Source organism: Centrocercus urophasianus, unplaced genomic scaffold, assembly GCF_019232065.1.
Source record: "Centrocercus urophasianus isolate 14NV4802_14NV808 unplaced genomic scaffold, USGS_Curo_1.0 seq_9, whole genome shotgun sequence".
Taxonomy (NCBI): domain Eukaryota; kingdom Metazoa; phylum Chordata; class Aves; order Galliformes; family Phasianidae; genus Centrocercus; species Centrocercus urophasianus.
In genome coordinates this window covers 30,072,793-30,088,954 of record NW_024885532.1, presented here as the reverse complement: position 1 = coordinate 30,088,954, position 16,162 = coordinate 30,072,793, and the positions used below count along the sequence as shown (strand labels likewise).

At 41.6% G+C, this 16,162-nt stretch overlaps 1 protein-coding gene across 1 annotated transcript in view; it reads left to right on the top strand.

The window, feature by feature from the left end:
• The window catches only part of MTUS2 (microtubule associated scaffold protein 2), a 160,814-nt gene that overhangs the window by 3,434 nt on the left and 141,218 nt on the right, over positions 1-16,162 (top strand). The window contains exons 2-3 of the mRNA XM_042839303.1: positions 4,489-4,729; positions 14,166-14,372. Coding sequence (XP_042695237.1) covers positions 4,489-4,729; positions 14,166-14,372 — 448 coding nt within the window. The remainder of the gene's footprint in view (positions 1-4,488; positions 4,730-14,165; positions 14,373-16,162) is intronic.

Genomic DNA, 16,162 nt, shown 5'->3' with positions numbered 1-16,162 from the left:
AAAAAAAATTACTCATATTATATACCTACCTCCTTCTATATGCAATATTTATCCAAGGAACAGCCTTGAAATAATGCATTTGGTGACAGAGTTGGCAATCAGAAGCCAGCAAATACCCACATTAAAAGCTCATGTGTGAGTATCAATGGGCCCTTCTTCCATGTTAACAGACAACTGTTGAAGTGATCTTGGAGTATAGGTTTTTGTAAGAGTATTATCTCATCTCAAGCAAAGTGCTTGCTGCCCTTTCCCTTTCAGTTCCATAGTCCATGCCTTACATTTTGCACTCATAGGACAGACTACTGAAGTCATTGTTAGCTTGTCTTTGCCAGCCACTACTAGGGTATCTTCACAATCTCCCTGTCAAGTGAGAGAAAATTGCTGGATCATTAGCATTTAACCTCATTGTGGCCTTCCAGTACTTGAAGGGAGCATATAAACAGGAGGGGGAATAGCTGTTTGCATGGGTTGATAGTGATAGGACAAGGGGGAATGGTTTTAAGCTCAGAGGAGATATAAGTTAGATATTAGGAGGGAGCTTTTCACCTGGAGGGTGGTGACGCAGTGTAACAGGCTGCCCAAGGAGGCTGTGGATGCCCCATCCCTGGAGGCATTCATGGCCAGGCTGGATGTGGCTCTGGGCAGCCTGGTCTGCTGGTTGTGACCCTGCACATAGCAGGGGGTTGAAACTAGATGATCATTGTGGTCCTTTTCAACCCAGGCCATTCTGTGATTCTGTGATTCTCTAGACCATAGGTTTCTATAGTCCATACAGTTGGTATTTGGAAAATCATTATGGCAACATTAGCTAACATAGCTGGAAACAAAGGACCAATTTTTGGTAATTGTGGAGGACTGTTCTTAGCACGAAAAGGACTCAGGTTGTGGCAGGTATGCAGTGTGGTTTACTCTAGAATAGAGTTAGCAGGATGACATTTATTTTCTGGAGAGAGCCCAAAGCATCTTATCCCCCAATAAATATGACTGAGTGGGTCTTTCAAGTAAAAGGAAAGCAATTAGAATGGGTTCAGGGAGATCAGAATCACCCTGGAAAATTGACACGCTGAAGACTCAGAGCTTTTGTAGACAAGGATATGCTGGAGCAAGATGACCACTCCACATTAACTTTGTGAGGGAAACATTCCCAGACTGCCCTATTTCACATATCCAATTTGGGCTTTGATCAGCATTTTATAGCTCTTTACATAGCTGTGATGGGGGTGTTAAAAGCTGCTATCAATCAGACCTGTCATCGCTAAGCAGCCTTCAGCTAGGTAAGCAGTAGGCACAATTAAATGCCCCCTTGGGGGCCATGAGTGGAAGTGACAGGGAGGTGCTGTCTTGGGCACTACCTGTCTGAGGAAGGCTCCAGGGCTGTCTCTGAGGCTTTAATGTTTGACAGCATTATAAACAAAGCAACGTGAAGGAAGGTATTGAGCAACCTCACTGCCGGCAGGGTTGCCAGCTCTGCTCAGAGTTACCCAGGCTGCAGAAAATCCCAAATGGTTCATGTGTTTGCTTGCAGACTTTCCAGCTCTTTTTCACAAGTTCATTAAATGGGAGGAGTGCAGAATGTACAGTACAGTTCTGAGCTGAGCGTCCTGTTAGTGGATGGGTTGAACTAATCCAAATCTGTTTTAGCAGCTCTGTAAGGGCTTTATAATCAATAGTTTCTTATGATTCTGTGGGGAGCAGTTAAATTCTGCACTTGAGGAATTCTCTGTTTAATACAAAAGAAAAAGGAATGTGTCTTATTAACAAGTTTATGTCTTTCTATGAGCTCAGAAACAAATCTATTTCCTGAGAGATAGTGGGGTAAATCCTTCTTACTTCTCTCAGCTTGAGAAAATGTTTTATCCTTGCAATTGTTGTGTGTGCATATATCTGTGTTACCTGTAGCATGCTGTCAATAAAGATGAGCTGGAGGTTTCATTAAGCTGACCCAGTTTGTCAGCATTCTATATTTAAGGATTTTCCCAGTTCCTCATAATGAAATATTTGGCATAAATACACTCGGTTTATTTATTGGCAGTCAGTATGAGAGGATAAGAAGAGTATAGTGAAATCTGATTGAAATAAATTAGTCAGAGAATTGAGAGGTTGTGGATGCCCCGTCCCTGGAGGTGTTCAAGGCCGGGTTGGATGGGCCCTGGGCAGCCTGGTCTAATATTAAATGTGGAAGTTGGTGGCCCTGCCTGTGGCGGGGAGGTTAGAGCTCGATGATCCTTGAGGTCCCTTCCATCCAAAGCCATTCTGTGTTTCTGTGATTGAGGAGAAAAAAATAATGGAGTCTTAACCCAGAAAAAAAAACAGGCTTGTATGCTGAAAATAAGCATCTAAGTCCAGGCACGGAGAATCATTGGTACGGTGAAAACCTGCATCCCAACTTGTACATGTAGGTCAGGGGAAAAGGGAAACTGAAATATCTCATGGCAGGAAATAATACTACAAACAAAGAAAAAAATACAGAGCAAAAATGTAACAGTCAGTGTTTGTTGCCTCTGTCCACCTAGTTCCTGCGCAGAGACCTCAAAGATTCCATACTTAATGGTTGAAGGCCCATCTTGTCTCTTTTAGCAAATTAAAGATTTGCCAAATTAGGATTAAAGCTCTTGAAACAGCTCAGATCAAAGCTTTTATAGCCAATGTTAAAGTGCATATTCTAAATGCTTATAATTGCTAAATAGAAATTGATTTGGCATATTATATGCATCGTAACTTGCAGCAGAGTTAATTAATTGCCAGTTACTTTTCTTCCTAGGCCTAGCCTATGGCACTTGTTTAAAAATTAATTTTTAAGCAAATTTAGTTCAGAATTCCTATTTCCTAAGCCATTTTTTTTCCTCTGGCCTTAATAAAGTATGCTGAAGAAATATTTATGGGTTCTTTCTAGATTACGATGATTTTGCATTTTATAAGGAAATGCTAGAGAAGTTGATCTTTACTCAGAAGAGCAAACAGTTCTTTGCAAACAAGAGAGATGAAAGCCCTGAGAGCTTCTGGCATTGTTTTATGCTTTAGTCTTGAGTCTGGGAAAGCAGAGCACAGAGGTGAGGGTCTGGCCGTGGATGCGAGGGCTCAACCAAGGAACCAGGTCTTCAGTCAACCACATGTTGTCTGCTGACAGCCAGCCTGGCCTTGAATGTCTCCAGGGATGGGGCATCCACAGCCTCCTTGGGCAACCTGTTCCAGTCTGTCACAGCCCTCTGAGTGAAAAACTTCCTCCTGATATGTAACCTAAGCCTCCCCTGTCTCAGTTTAAAACCATTCCCCCTTGTCCTATCACTATCCAACCTTGTAAACAGCTGTTTCCCCCCCTCATGTGCACTCCCTTCAAGTACTGGAAGGCCACAATGAGGTCTCCCCGGAGCCTTCTCTTCTCCAAGCTAAACAAGCCCAGTTCCCTCAACCTTTCCTCACAGGAGAGGTGCGCCAGCCCTCTGATCATCTCAGTGCCCTCCTCTGGACCCGCCCCAAGAGCTCCACATCCTTCCTGCAGTGGGAGCCCCAGGCCTGGACGCAGCACTGCAGATGGGGCCTCACAAGAGCGCTCCCTCCCTCACCTCTCTCTCTGCTGGCACCCCTTCTTAATGCAGCCCAGGATGGGCATTCAGTGCTGCCAAATAGGCAGCTGTGCTTTATAGCTCTCGTTTGGAATATTCTGCCAGCCCTCTGAAAATACAGAGCACAGAAACATGTACACCTCTCTATGTGGGTCTCTTCAGGAACTCAGAGGCACAGATTATGCTGCATATTTTGCAGTAAGGATGTAAGAGTATGTAGAGATTTCCTCATGGGCAAACAATTTGATAACCCCATTTTTCCCATTAAAAGAACTTAAAATAGCTTCAGCTTTATCTGTAACTACTTAAGTTAACACAGACTCCCTTTAAAAGTACATTTATCTCAGTAAGCATATTTTAAATAACTTCTAGTAATAATTCCACTTGCACACTCTTTGTGTATCCACCTATTTAAATAACATCACCTGTCAGGACTTGAGAACAGCTTCATGTTCTCTAACTGAATTTTTTTTTTGTTTGTCTATTTGCTTTTTGGGTAGCTATCAATTCTTTATTTGGGTTTGATTGGATTTAGTTGTTGGAACATGTTACAACCAGTTGTAGTGAAGCACTGGGTTGCCCAGAGAGAGGGCGGATGCCCCATCCCTGAAGATATTCAGGGTTGGGCTGGATGGAGCTGTGAGCACTTGATCTAGCTGTAAGTGTCCCTGTTCACTGCAGGGAAACCTTTAAGGGTCCCTCCTACACAAATGATTCTATGACATTCTATTGCACTATGATTCCATTTGTGGAGAGGGGTTCATATTGTTAGGCCATTCCTATTAAAATTGACCAGCAGTCTACAGGGGTCTGACGCCCAGATTGACAAGAAGGGAAAAATAGCTTTTGTGAGCAATTTAGAGATCCATATGCTGTCTACATATTGATATATTGCATAATATCTGTGTTCATGATTTTTCCTTAGGTTGGGGAAAGGCCTGCAAAAGACGAATTTTGTCCTCCACCTTATACTCACTACGAGGTCCCACCAAGTTTTTATCGGTCTGCCATGATCCTTAAGCCACAGTTAGGACTGGGTGCAGTCTCCAGGTTACCGTCTGCCAAAAGCAGGATTCTCATTGCAAGTCAAAGATCCTCAGGCGCCTGTCTTCATCAGCAAGGAGAAATAGCAAGTGCTCCCAGCCTCTATCATCCTGATGCTTCAGGTACAGAACAATCTTTCTTTCCTTTAAATATAGTCACCGATAAGATACATATATGTATTTCAGATAGAAATAGCACAGAATGAGCAATATCTTGACCTGGTACTACAAAGCTCCGATAGCACTCTTTGAGAAGTATCTTTTTATCCTCAGGCACGTCTGACTATGGAGTCTGGGTCTTGCACAAAAGTTGTTAAGCAGGTCATTTCTGAAGGAGAAGGACCAATTTCAGTAATAATTCTCATTATGCTCTTTCTCATTTTCCTCCTCCTTGTAAGTGCCTGAAAATCTTTGCTTTTGTCCCGTAGAAGGTAAGGGAACATTTTCCTCTATCATGAAGACCCTGTTTTTCAATCTGACTGTGACATTGGCCATCATGTTGCGCTGGAAACATTGATAGTGTTCAGAGGGAGAGACCTCGATTCTCAGAAACCCAGGTATACACCACTTTGGAGACAATGTTCTTTAAAACCTTTTGCTTCCCAGCTGCTGTGCAAGGTGCAAGGCACAGCATGACCCTGGGCAGAATTACAGGGGAGGGAAAAGGAAAAGTCAGAAGGAGAAGTGTACAATACTGTGAGACAGAGGATAATCACCACTGCAGTACACTCCTTGGTTTCCTGGAAAGGCTTGGAGGTTTTAACAACATACATTTAAGCAGCAGCAAGTTCATGAACAACTGAAAATCAGGCATTGCCAGTGAAATATAGCTGCTGTTAGCAGCCTACAGCTCTGCAGAGATTTTTAGATAATAGTCAAAAAAGATTACTTTGAACAATGGCTTGAGGTTGTGCAGTCCCTCCTCTTGCCCCAGGACTGAATTTCTTTTGAAAAATGTTTATTTAACCTATTCGTGAAAAGCAATTTATAATTGATTTTGTGAATTTGTAAGTGATTTTGCAGCCTCTGAAGGAAGGCTGCACCAGTGCAACACTGCATTCAAGTTACAAGTTTTCCTTAGTATTTTGCCTAATTTTTGTTGCTATTTACTTCCTCTCCTGTGTGGAGTTTACATGGCTCTGTTCTGCTTTGCAGGTACCTGGAAATTGTTTCTCCCCCCAGTGTCTATTTCTCTGTACTAAAACTTCATAAGAGATTTAGATACAGAATGGAAGTATGCCAGGGTATCTTGACTTAACCGGAGAAGAGAGAATGAGCCTCAGTACAGACTACCAGGGTTCAGCACTTATCAGCAAATCAAGGTTCTCTGTAACACAAGGCCTTGCCACTGTTCTTTACTATCTGTCTTCGTATGTGGAGTTTATCCGATTGATGCTATTAGCAGAAGCTGATCAAGCTCTGCAGTGTGACTTCTGAGATGCTACAGATTATGCATTAAGTAGTGGATATCAGTCTAGCCCTCTAAGTTGAGTGCAGTCAGCATGGAATGTAGGAATACAGATGCAGAGAACAACTGGATGACAGTTTCCATTTAATTGGAAATGCAACAGACTGCTAGTTTAGAATACAACTCAGATAAGCTCTTGCATAACACAAGGAAGTTTGGTAGAAATGAGAGGAATATACTCTCATTTCTCATTCACTAGTAGGTCCTTGTAATGAATACAGTCAGTTTTCTGCTCTTCAGAAATGAATATTGCCTTGATTTTTATTCATCCAGTGTAATTATCATTGATTATTGCAGGCATAACTTTCTCTAGCGATTTTTAATCTATAGAGCACTGTATATGTGTATTCATTTACTGTCCTCCTATACTCACATTCAGAAATCTAAGTTCTGTAAGCCTATCTGTCCTGTTTATCATCTGTAATCCCATCTTTAAAAATTCCAGTGAATGAGAAGCACATAGGAAATTGCAGTAGCTAAAAGTGCCATTCCTATTCTATTGCAGTTCCCATTTCCTGAAGTTTTCCTACTTCTCAACAGCTGGGGTATTTTGGAATCTTATCAGTGATTATTTCACAGAATTAAAAAATCACATGCAGAGCCACCAACCTCCCCATTTAATACCAGACCAGGCTGCCCAGGGCCCCATCCAACCTGGCCTTGAACACCTCCAGGGACGGGGAATCCACAGCCTCTCTGGGCAGCCTGTTCCAGCACCTCACCATCTTTCTGTAAAGAATTCCCCCTGACATACAACCTAAATCTTCCCTCCCTCAACTTAAAACCATTTCCCCTTGTCCTGCAGTTGTCAACCCTTTCAAAGAGTTGATTCCCCTCCTGTTTGTAGGCTTCTTTTAAGTACTGAAGGGCTACAATGAGGTCACCCCGCAGCCTTCTTTTCTCCAGGCTGAACAAGCCCAGCTCCTTCTGCCTCTCTTCGTAGGGGAGGTGCTCCAGTCCCCTGATCATCTTGGTGGCTCTCCTCTGGATCCTCTCTAACAGCTCCAACAGGCCTGGACACAGTATTCCAGATGGGGCCTCACAAGAGCAGAGAAAAGGAGAGAGCAGAGAAAAGGAGCAGAGAAATCACCTCCCTGTCCCTGCTGGCCGCCCGTCTTCTGATGGAGCCCAGGATACCATTTGCTTTCTGAGCTGCAAGAGCACACTGCTGGCTCATGTTAAGCCTTTCATCTGTCAAGACCCCCAGGTCCTTCTCTGCAGGGCTGCTCTCAAGGACTGCTGCTCCCTCCAGTCTGTATGGATGCCTGGGATTCCTCTGACCCAAGTGCAAAACCTTGCACTTTGCCATGTTGAACCTATTTCTTGGACCTTGCCTGCTCTGGAGGTCAAATGTAGTCCATAGCTCTCTGCAGTTTCCTTCCTACAGCTGTTATTTTGTTTGTTTTTCTGCAGCCTATTGATACCTCACTGTTTCAAAAAAGCTATTAAAGATAACTTGTAGTAGTCCAGTAATTTGTCTGCCATGTCCTTCAGGATCCCAAAGTTTGCTTCATCTGGTCTGTGGACTCTTGACTGATTTTATTGATTTTAAATTACCCAAGACTTGTTCTGGAGAGGCTGCTAATGTCTCCAGTTTTTCACTGTCCACCCCAGGACATGTATTTTTTCTTTTCTGGCATCTCACTTTCTGTTTTCCTTGTGAGAAGAAAAGCATGTCTGATTTTTTCTGCAACATCTTGTTCTGTTGCAAAGCACTTTGCACTGCTTTCTGATGATTCATTGCCTCCCATATTGATCCTTTTTGTATTTCTGATTCTTTTTATCAGTTATGTTACATTATTTTAGTTTTGGCATGTCATTTCCCACTCACAAACTGGAGATTAGCTTCTAATCACCTTGCCTTTGTTCAAATCCTTTTGACATGTACATCTCAAATGACTGAATCTTTCATCAGCATCTAACTTTTTAAACCAGCATATCACTCTTTTTGTCTTTAATAATTCCTTTTAATAAGAACAAATTGCCCGTGAAAGAGGCTCAAGTGACAGCAGATGGAACTGAAGTAGGACAAGAAGAGAGGGGCTGGGTGGGAGGGCAGCTCCAAAGCCAGCAAGGGGCTGTGCAGAGGGGCTCAGAGCAGGGCTGGTGTTAACAGCATTAATCTGTAGCATCAGCAAAGCATGCTCATACATACACAGGCCATATGGGTCATGTCAAACGAGTGATGTTAATGTATTCAACACCATTTTCAGCTTTTTATCAACCACTTTCTTCTAATTCCTCCAATTTGGCAGTTCGTTGTGGTATTAAACTTTAATCTGATATATTGTTTTTGATGCTGTATTTCAGAAAGAATTAAATGTAGATTAGGTATAGTCATATTTACAAATATAAGGAAAAGAAATGCATGAGCATATACTGTCAGTGTGTTGGTAGTGGTGCTGGTAAGAGCCTTGGTTGTATAGATACTGTGGAGTGTGAAGGCTGAGTGGACAGCTGAAAGCAGCTGGAGGCCAGCATGTATTTTTCTCTCAAGGATGCCAGCCCTATCTTCAGGAATGCTAATCAGCATCTCTTGCATTTCAATCCTGAGCTTTTAATCCAGTTTTTAATCCCAGTGATTTCAGGCCTACCTTGAGGTAATGGAAACAGGGATCTAGGCGTTTGCCATCTAGTGACAAAGTGCAAGGTACCACTGGGGCTCTTTAAACGAAAATTGCCATAGCACAGTATTGAGAACAGAGCCTGTGCCTCGTAATGAGGATTTAATCCCCTCTGCCATGCGTTCCATAATGTAGCAGTCTGCTTAAGCAGCACTGATAAGCTGAGTGGTTTGGCCCGTGCGTAATGCTAACATTCATAAAGCTGACTAATTGATAAATTCAATGCCTGAGCAGCTGTGGTAGACTGCAAGTTTTGCTACTTTTAAGACATGCCAGGTAAGAAGTAAAATGATAGTAAATGATCCTACAGTTCTCCAAGTGTAATGCCTAAAATGTGAGTGGGGCAGTGGTTGTTCCTCATCTGTAGGACATTGGGCAGTGCACACTGCCAGGGGCTGTGCATTCATTACTGATCAGTGCTGCTCTGTATGTTGGATGGGTCCAGCAAGCAGTCTGACTTGTAAGAAAAAGCATTCTATACTGTAGGGAAGATAGGAACTGGGGCATATTTAAAGGTGTATTAGGTGTCTGAAAGCTGAACGTTTATTTTATGTTGACTCTGCTCTTTCTATGGGAAAATTGTCATTCAAAGCAAGCATTGAAGGGTACTGTGTCTATAACTTATAAATTATGCATACCTTTTCCTTGGTTATGAAGACTTGGAGCAAACCTGTCAGGATTTACATTCATTAGCTGATTCTTTTAATGGCATTAATGTCTAATTTTGAAAAGTACAACAGAGATCTCATCATTAAACTTTACTATGTTTTTTTCAGTAGTACTTATGGTAATTTTTTTTCAAAGAGCAAGTTAATGAAATCTTGTTTCCTTATTACCTCTCTGTGTATTAAATTTGCCAGTCCTGAGGGTCTAGCAGTTCCTTTCATTTCTAAATAAGTCAACTCTTGTTAAAGATTCATTTTATGTATGCATCAGGACAGCAATGTTTTTGATTTACTCAGGCACACACAAATATGTGTGTTTGTTTGTATTTGCAAATATGTATCATGGATTTCACTGGTAATGAGCTGATGTGTCTTCAGCTTTTTCTTGAGAGGATTTCAGTTTTGGTTTTGTGTCAAATCTCAGGAATACCTGAACAAGGACGTGAGGTTTGGTGATAGGAAAGGAGTTTTCAGGTTACTTCCTGAATTATTCCACTGCTGCTGCTCCAGCTGAATGCTTATTTTATAGGTTTGCAGTACTTATAAAATAGATACTTCAGTTGGAGCTGGCAAACTTAGTTTGTGAAGAAGAGAGGTGACAAGGGGAGAATTCAGAAATGAAAATATTCTCCTGCTTCTGCTAATCCACAGCAGTTTCAGCTGGCACTCTGCTTCATTGGGTGTGCAGTCCAATTGTACAATATAATGAAGAATTACGTGCTCAAAGGGAAACACACAGCTCTTCATCAGCATCTTGCTAAGGGCATCTTCATGTGCCGTGAGCCACCTCTTCACACCCCGCAGTAGGCGCAGAGTAGCTTTTAGGGGTGTTTGAATCTGAAGCTGGAGATGCTGAGCATTTCTTGCCATGTAACAGTGGCCTGGCTGATCAGGATTTCACCGATGATCAGCAGTGACAACTCTTTTGCCTTTGGATTGTCCCAGGCTTGGTGACATTTAGATAAGGGAACATCAGGAGAGCCATGCACCTTCTCCACACTGGTGTAAAACCTCTGTTTTAAGGTGTAGATAATGAACCCCTGTGTTGAGGCCTCTTTCCTCCATTCTTTTTCATAGCAGAATCCTTTGCCAATAACCAGGAAACCACAAGGATGCTGGGAACAGAATCCGCTTCTGATTTGGAAGATTTGGTTTTAATCTCTGATGATATCAAAGATTAAGTTAACTCTGAGGTGCCTTGAAAAACCGCTTGTGTTATCTCCGATGAGTTAAGTAAAACTGCAGGTGGCTTCCTTGCCCTGCATTCTCTGATCAGAACTGAGGATAACAATCAGAGCACCATCTAAAAGCAGATATGCTTCCTGAGAGCAAATTGCGTCTAATGACTGAAGTTCTTAGGGAAATGTTTATCAAAAAAAAAAAAAAGAGAGAAAGAAAAAACAACAGCAACAAACTCCACCAAGAAAGCAAAGGCTTAGCGTAGATCCTGGATCACAAGTGGAGCTGAACTCTTGAACTACTACTTTTCCTTATATGAACACGTCTCCATAATCCATTCCTATAACTTTTCATTTGTTTTAGCTAAAAGCTATTTCAGCTTTCACAGAGGAGTCACATTGAAGTTGCTATTAGCCATACATGTGCGTGGAGATGTGATCTGTGTGCAGTGCAGATGCAGAAGTCTCGCTCAGCCTCTTCTTAAGGCTCACAGATGCATCTGCTTTGTGCCGATCAGTTTCTACCTCAAAGTGCTTTCATGTTCCTCGATGGGAACAGTTTGAGGTGTCACAGAAAATCACGTGTGTGCCACACAGACAGCAGCACTTAATTCCATAATTAGCTTCAGGCAGTGAGGCAGCTGGAAAGATTTTTGCCATTTTTTTTAAGCTTATTTTGGCAGATTTTTATTAAAATGAAAACTTCTCATTAATATAATTTTTGTTCTGAACTTTCAGACCATATTTGCAGGTGTGCTTTTAGACTTCTAAGAGACAGAAAGAGACACCTTAAAACTTGATGGTATTTAGAAAGAAAATGAGTGCACAAGGCTGATGCCTTGTGTGTTTTAGTGAGTAAAAGGACTTAGCTTTAAGGATTTCAGTGCATCTCTGATAAGGATAATGTTCTGCCCCCAGGTCCTTGTTGTACAGAGGAGATGTATTACAAAGAAGAGAAGTGAAAAATAACTTAAAGTTGATTATGAGTTCAAGACACAAAATATGGTTAGTTCAGGGGAAATTTCAATTGAAGTCACAAGCTGAGAAGTCCATAAGCACAGAGGTGTGAGTAACACCACCAGATCATCTGTACAGATCTAAGAGATTGGATTCAAAGAAGAAATGGAGATGGGTGGGCATTTTCTGGTACTGCAGGGTGCTGAGATTGCCACTATATGCCTAGAATAGTAGAATTGTTTGAGTTGAAAGGCACCTTTAGAGGCCACCTAGTCCAACTCCCTGTGATGAATAGGGACACCTACAGCTCCATCAGGTGCTCAGAGCCCTGTCCAGCCTGACCTTGAGTGTCTCCAGGGACGGGGCATCCACCTCTCTGGGCAACCTGTGCCAGTGCCTCACCACTCTTACTGTAAATAACTTTTTCCTTACATTCAATCTAAGGTTCTCCTCTTTTATTTTGAAAACGTTTCCCTTTGTCCTGTCACAACAGACGCTGTTGAAGAGTCTTCCATTTCTTTCTTACAGCCCCCCTTTAGATACTGAAAGGCCACTTTGAGGTCTCCCCACAGCCTTCTCCTCTCCAGATGAATAGCCCCAGCTCTCAGACTAATTTTAAGCAATTTCTTTTTCAGTGATGGTGGCTGTGCTTCCACACCTGTCCTGCAGTGCTCAGCACAGCACTGGCTGTAGGCATGTGAGTCACACAGCAGTGCAGACAGGGGACAGCCTGGGGACTCGGTGCAGTTGTCTCCACAGTTAAGGTCCAGCACTCTCTTCCATAGGCAGAGATGCAAGGTTTGCCATGGATCCTCTTGTTTGCTTCCCATCAGGGGATTACCACCAGTGCAGCACTGGCATGAACTGATCTCAGTCCCACATTGTATGAAGACTCTCAAATAAAATCGAATCATAGAATCATCAAGGTTGGGAAAGACCACTGAGATCATCTAGTCCAACTGTCAGCCCATCACCAGCACTCTGTGGGCCCAGCCATCCAACCAGGAAGCGTACACCCATCGAAACCACGGGCTGCCAGCTTCTCCAGGAGGATGCTGTAGGAGACAGTCATAGACTTTATTAAAAGCTGGATAGACTGCATCCACAGCCTTTGTGTGGCTGATGTGTAGCTAATGGTGGTGACTATGTTGTAGTGTTTTTAATTAATTAAAATTAAACTAAAATAAACTAAAATTAAAAACTAAACTAAAATTAAAATTAAAATAAAAATTAAAATGAATTAAACAGAATGCGTTACTTTGAGAGCAGCCTATGTATAGAAATTATTTCATTTGTTGATCAAGAAGCATTTTCTAATGTCTTTTATAGGACTATGTTTTATAGGAAAACCGAACTCTTCTTTTTTTTTCCTTGATGTTACATCCATTGTAATTTCAAAAGAAAAGGGTTAGTTCTGTTGAAAAAAAAATAGTGATGCTGTTAATAATAATGTAACTGTCATGAGGTACATAACTATCTTTCAAAATCCCCATAACATTTTTCTACTCAAAGGAGTTAGTCTTGTTTTCTGTAAACTCTCATCAAAGTGTAATGCTTCATTAAAATTAATAAGGCTTTGACCTACATAGTTTACAAAAGAATTAAATAGTGTAATAATGTGAAGACTATATTCTTACTGTGTGGTTAATTCCTACTTTTCCTTTATATAATTAATGTTTGCTGCATCCTTTGAAGTATACATCAGGATGATACATGAATAGTGTTCACCGAATGGGAACAGAAAGTTGACTTTGTGGACTTTTCTGGCCAAGTATGTTGACAGCTGTAATGCTGCCTCCCCTTCTAACACACTCAAGCAGCCAAACTCAACCTTTAGTCCTTTCATGAGGACAGCATGGGACCTTTTGGACCCATCTTCTGGAGTTGCCTAGAAAAGTTTGTCTAAGCAAGAATAGCAGGATTTGGTTTAAGAGGACACAAAACAGAAAGAGGTACCCTGCTGTCATTACCAGAGCAGACATGGTAACCAAACTGTTGTTGTGGACTAACTCCATCCTCTGTAAATCCTCTATTGGCAGTTGTCTAAGATTTGGGTTATGTCATTCCCATAGCTGACATTTTCCAGTGAACCGGACACTATCAGAGGAAATGGCTAGTGGTGTGTTAAAAAAGTAAACTTCCCAGGGCATGTCCTTGTTTCTGGGCTTGGTGCAAGAGGAGGACGTTTTCTTTTAGCAAAATTTGAAAGAAAGACTTCAAAGAAGTATTTTCTTTGATGAAATGCAAAGAAGTCCCGTGTCCTTGAGGAGATTCATTGGCATTCTGTAATAGCTTCCAAAACTGAGGCAAAGCATAGAGTGTTTGTCTGAGTGTGACTTTCTTTTAATTGACCCATAAGAAATGTAGAAGTAGAAAATGATACAGCATAAAAGAAGATATTTTTAAGAAAGTAGTGGACTTGAGCTACATTATTCTGCTGGAATTTCGACTTTCACGTGGTCTTGCTGCACTTCGCATTTTAAAGATTATTGCAACCTGTGATTGTTTCAGAGAATTACTTTTTAGTAGAGCAAAGAGTAAGACAACAGTGCAGGTTTTGAGCAGCTCTTAAAACTTCTATTCAGCCTTCATACTAAGTTTCATTTGCCAATATTTAGTGTGTCCCAGATGAACTTGTTTGATAAAAGTTCTTTCTCCTTCTTTCAGTTGATCTGAAGAAAGTCCCGTGTCCAAATGCTGCAAAGTCAAATCTCCCCAAGCCGTGTCCGTCTGCACTTCGCCCTCCAGGTTACTCGCGGTTGCCAGCAGCCAAGCTGGCAGCATTTGGTTTTGTCAGGAGCTCAAGTGTATCCTCTGTCTCCAGCAACCAGTCAAATGACAGCAATCAGAGTGATCAAAGCAGGACAGCCAACCGTAAGTCTATAAATCGGCCTTCTTTTTGGGGCGTATAAAAAGGATTGTCCAGACTGGAGTTTGCATACAAGGGCTTATTTAATCTCTGCAGTACTCACTAATCATTTCTGTGCCACTGAGTTTACATTAACATAGGAGTTGGTTTCCCTGTATGAGAGAAAATTGCTTTAAGGGTGAGCCTGAAGCGTATTTCTATTTGGTTTGTGTGTGTGTGTTTTTATCCCTTCGTACAACTAAAACAAGTAAATAATCACAGCAAACTGTATTTGCTAAGCACATTGCAGCCATGAACAGCTTTGAATACCGAGCATCTAAAATGAACAACAGTCGTCCTCATCCACTTCTTTCTGTTCCTTAACATGCAGAGTAATAAACTTGGTTTACAAAATTGGTGGTATAACGCTGGAGGTATAAAATGGGATCAGCAGTGTTATCGTGGCTATTGTCTCGTTTCCAGACTTGGAAAGATCCTATGGCTGAAATGTCTTTTCAAATCCTATTTTCTGTAACAATCATTAATTTTGTTAAGCAGAAAGTAATGCCCGATGGAGTGTGCAGTCCTTGGGAAGTGTTTGCGTGCCTTGGGCTTGGAACAGAAAGGGAGACTGAGGGATTCGCATGCCCCTTTTCTGTCTTTGAAGACCAGATTGAGCCTGAACTGTGTCAATATCAAAGCAAGTGTTATCAGCCTGGGAGGAGTGCAGACAGGGGAGCAGGTGACATGACGTGCCACAGGAGACAAGATGCTGCAGGCTCCAAAATCTTTCCAATCTTTCCGTGTTTGTATTAATTTGAAATGAATGACAATAAGTAAAATGAGAACACCCCAAGGATTTTCTCTTTTCTCTCTTATATTGATGTGTCCAGGGAGCTCTGACTTTTTCAGTGTTCCCAAACATACAATTATATCCTTTTTAACTGTTGGACTGATTGCTCATTTCAATTTATTTCCTGATGAGCTGTACTTAGACAGTAGTCAATCTCTTTTGCTTTGCATTTTCACCCTACGTTTAGGCCCTCGGAAAGCATTTCTTTTTAGCTGATGGTACACTGTGTGTCTTTAATTACTCCAAGGCATTGTTAAGGATAGAATTACCTAATTTCTGATAGATCTAAGTGGTATCTGTGGAAGAAATGTTGATGTCTACCGATTTTTGGTGTGAATTTAAAAAAAAACCCCAGATGTAGTCATAACACTATCCTTGAACACAGTTGATGTATTCAGGTTCATTCATTTGAGAATTCTGTAAAAGGAAAATGCTCTCATCTGTGGAGTCAGTCATTTGATTTCAGTTCAAAAACTGTGAAAGAAGCTGAGACCCAGAAAGCTACATTTGACTCCTTTCCTTATTCATCTTAAAATAAGCTGATTTCATTTGTATGTTCTGGTGCATATTCTGTTTTTGTACATGAAACCCTTAAAATCTGGATCTGGAGAGGCTGTGGAAGCATTTGAAGCGTACGTTTTATTCCAGTCCTCTTAGTTGAGGATGATAACCATCTTCTTCATTAAGACTAGGAGTTTGTGACCAACTTGTGCAAGAACATTTCTGGAAAGATATGAAAATTACCCAGAGGAAATGTTCTGCTTGTACAAATTCATGCAGAAACAAGCTCAGCTTGTCACCTGATGAAAACTGGGACCTGTCATTTCTACTTTTGCACACAAGTTGTGTAGCTGATCTGAACAGTTGTCCAATTTCTCTCCATTCCACGGGAGAGTAAGAGCATGAGCACCTCCATAGGGTCATCTCTCTAATGCGGTTTGTGATGCCCACTCCTGCCTGGCA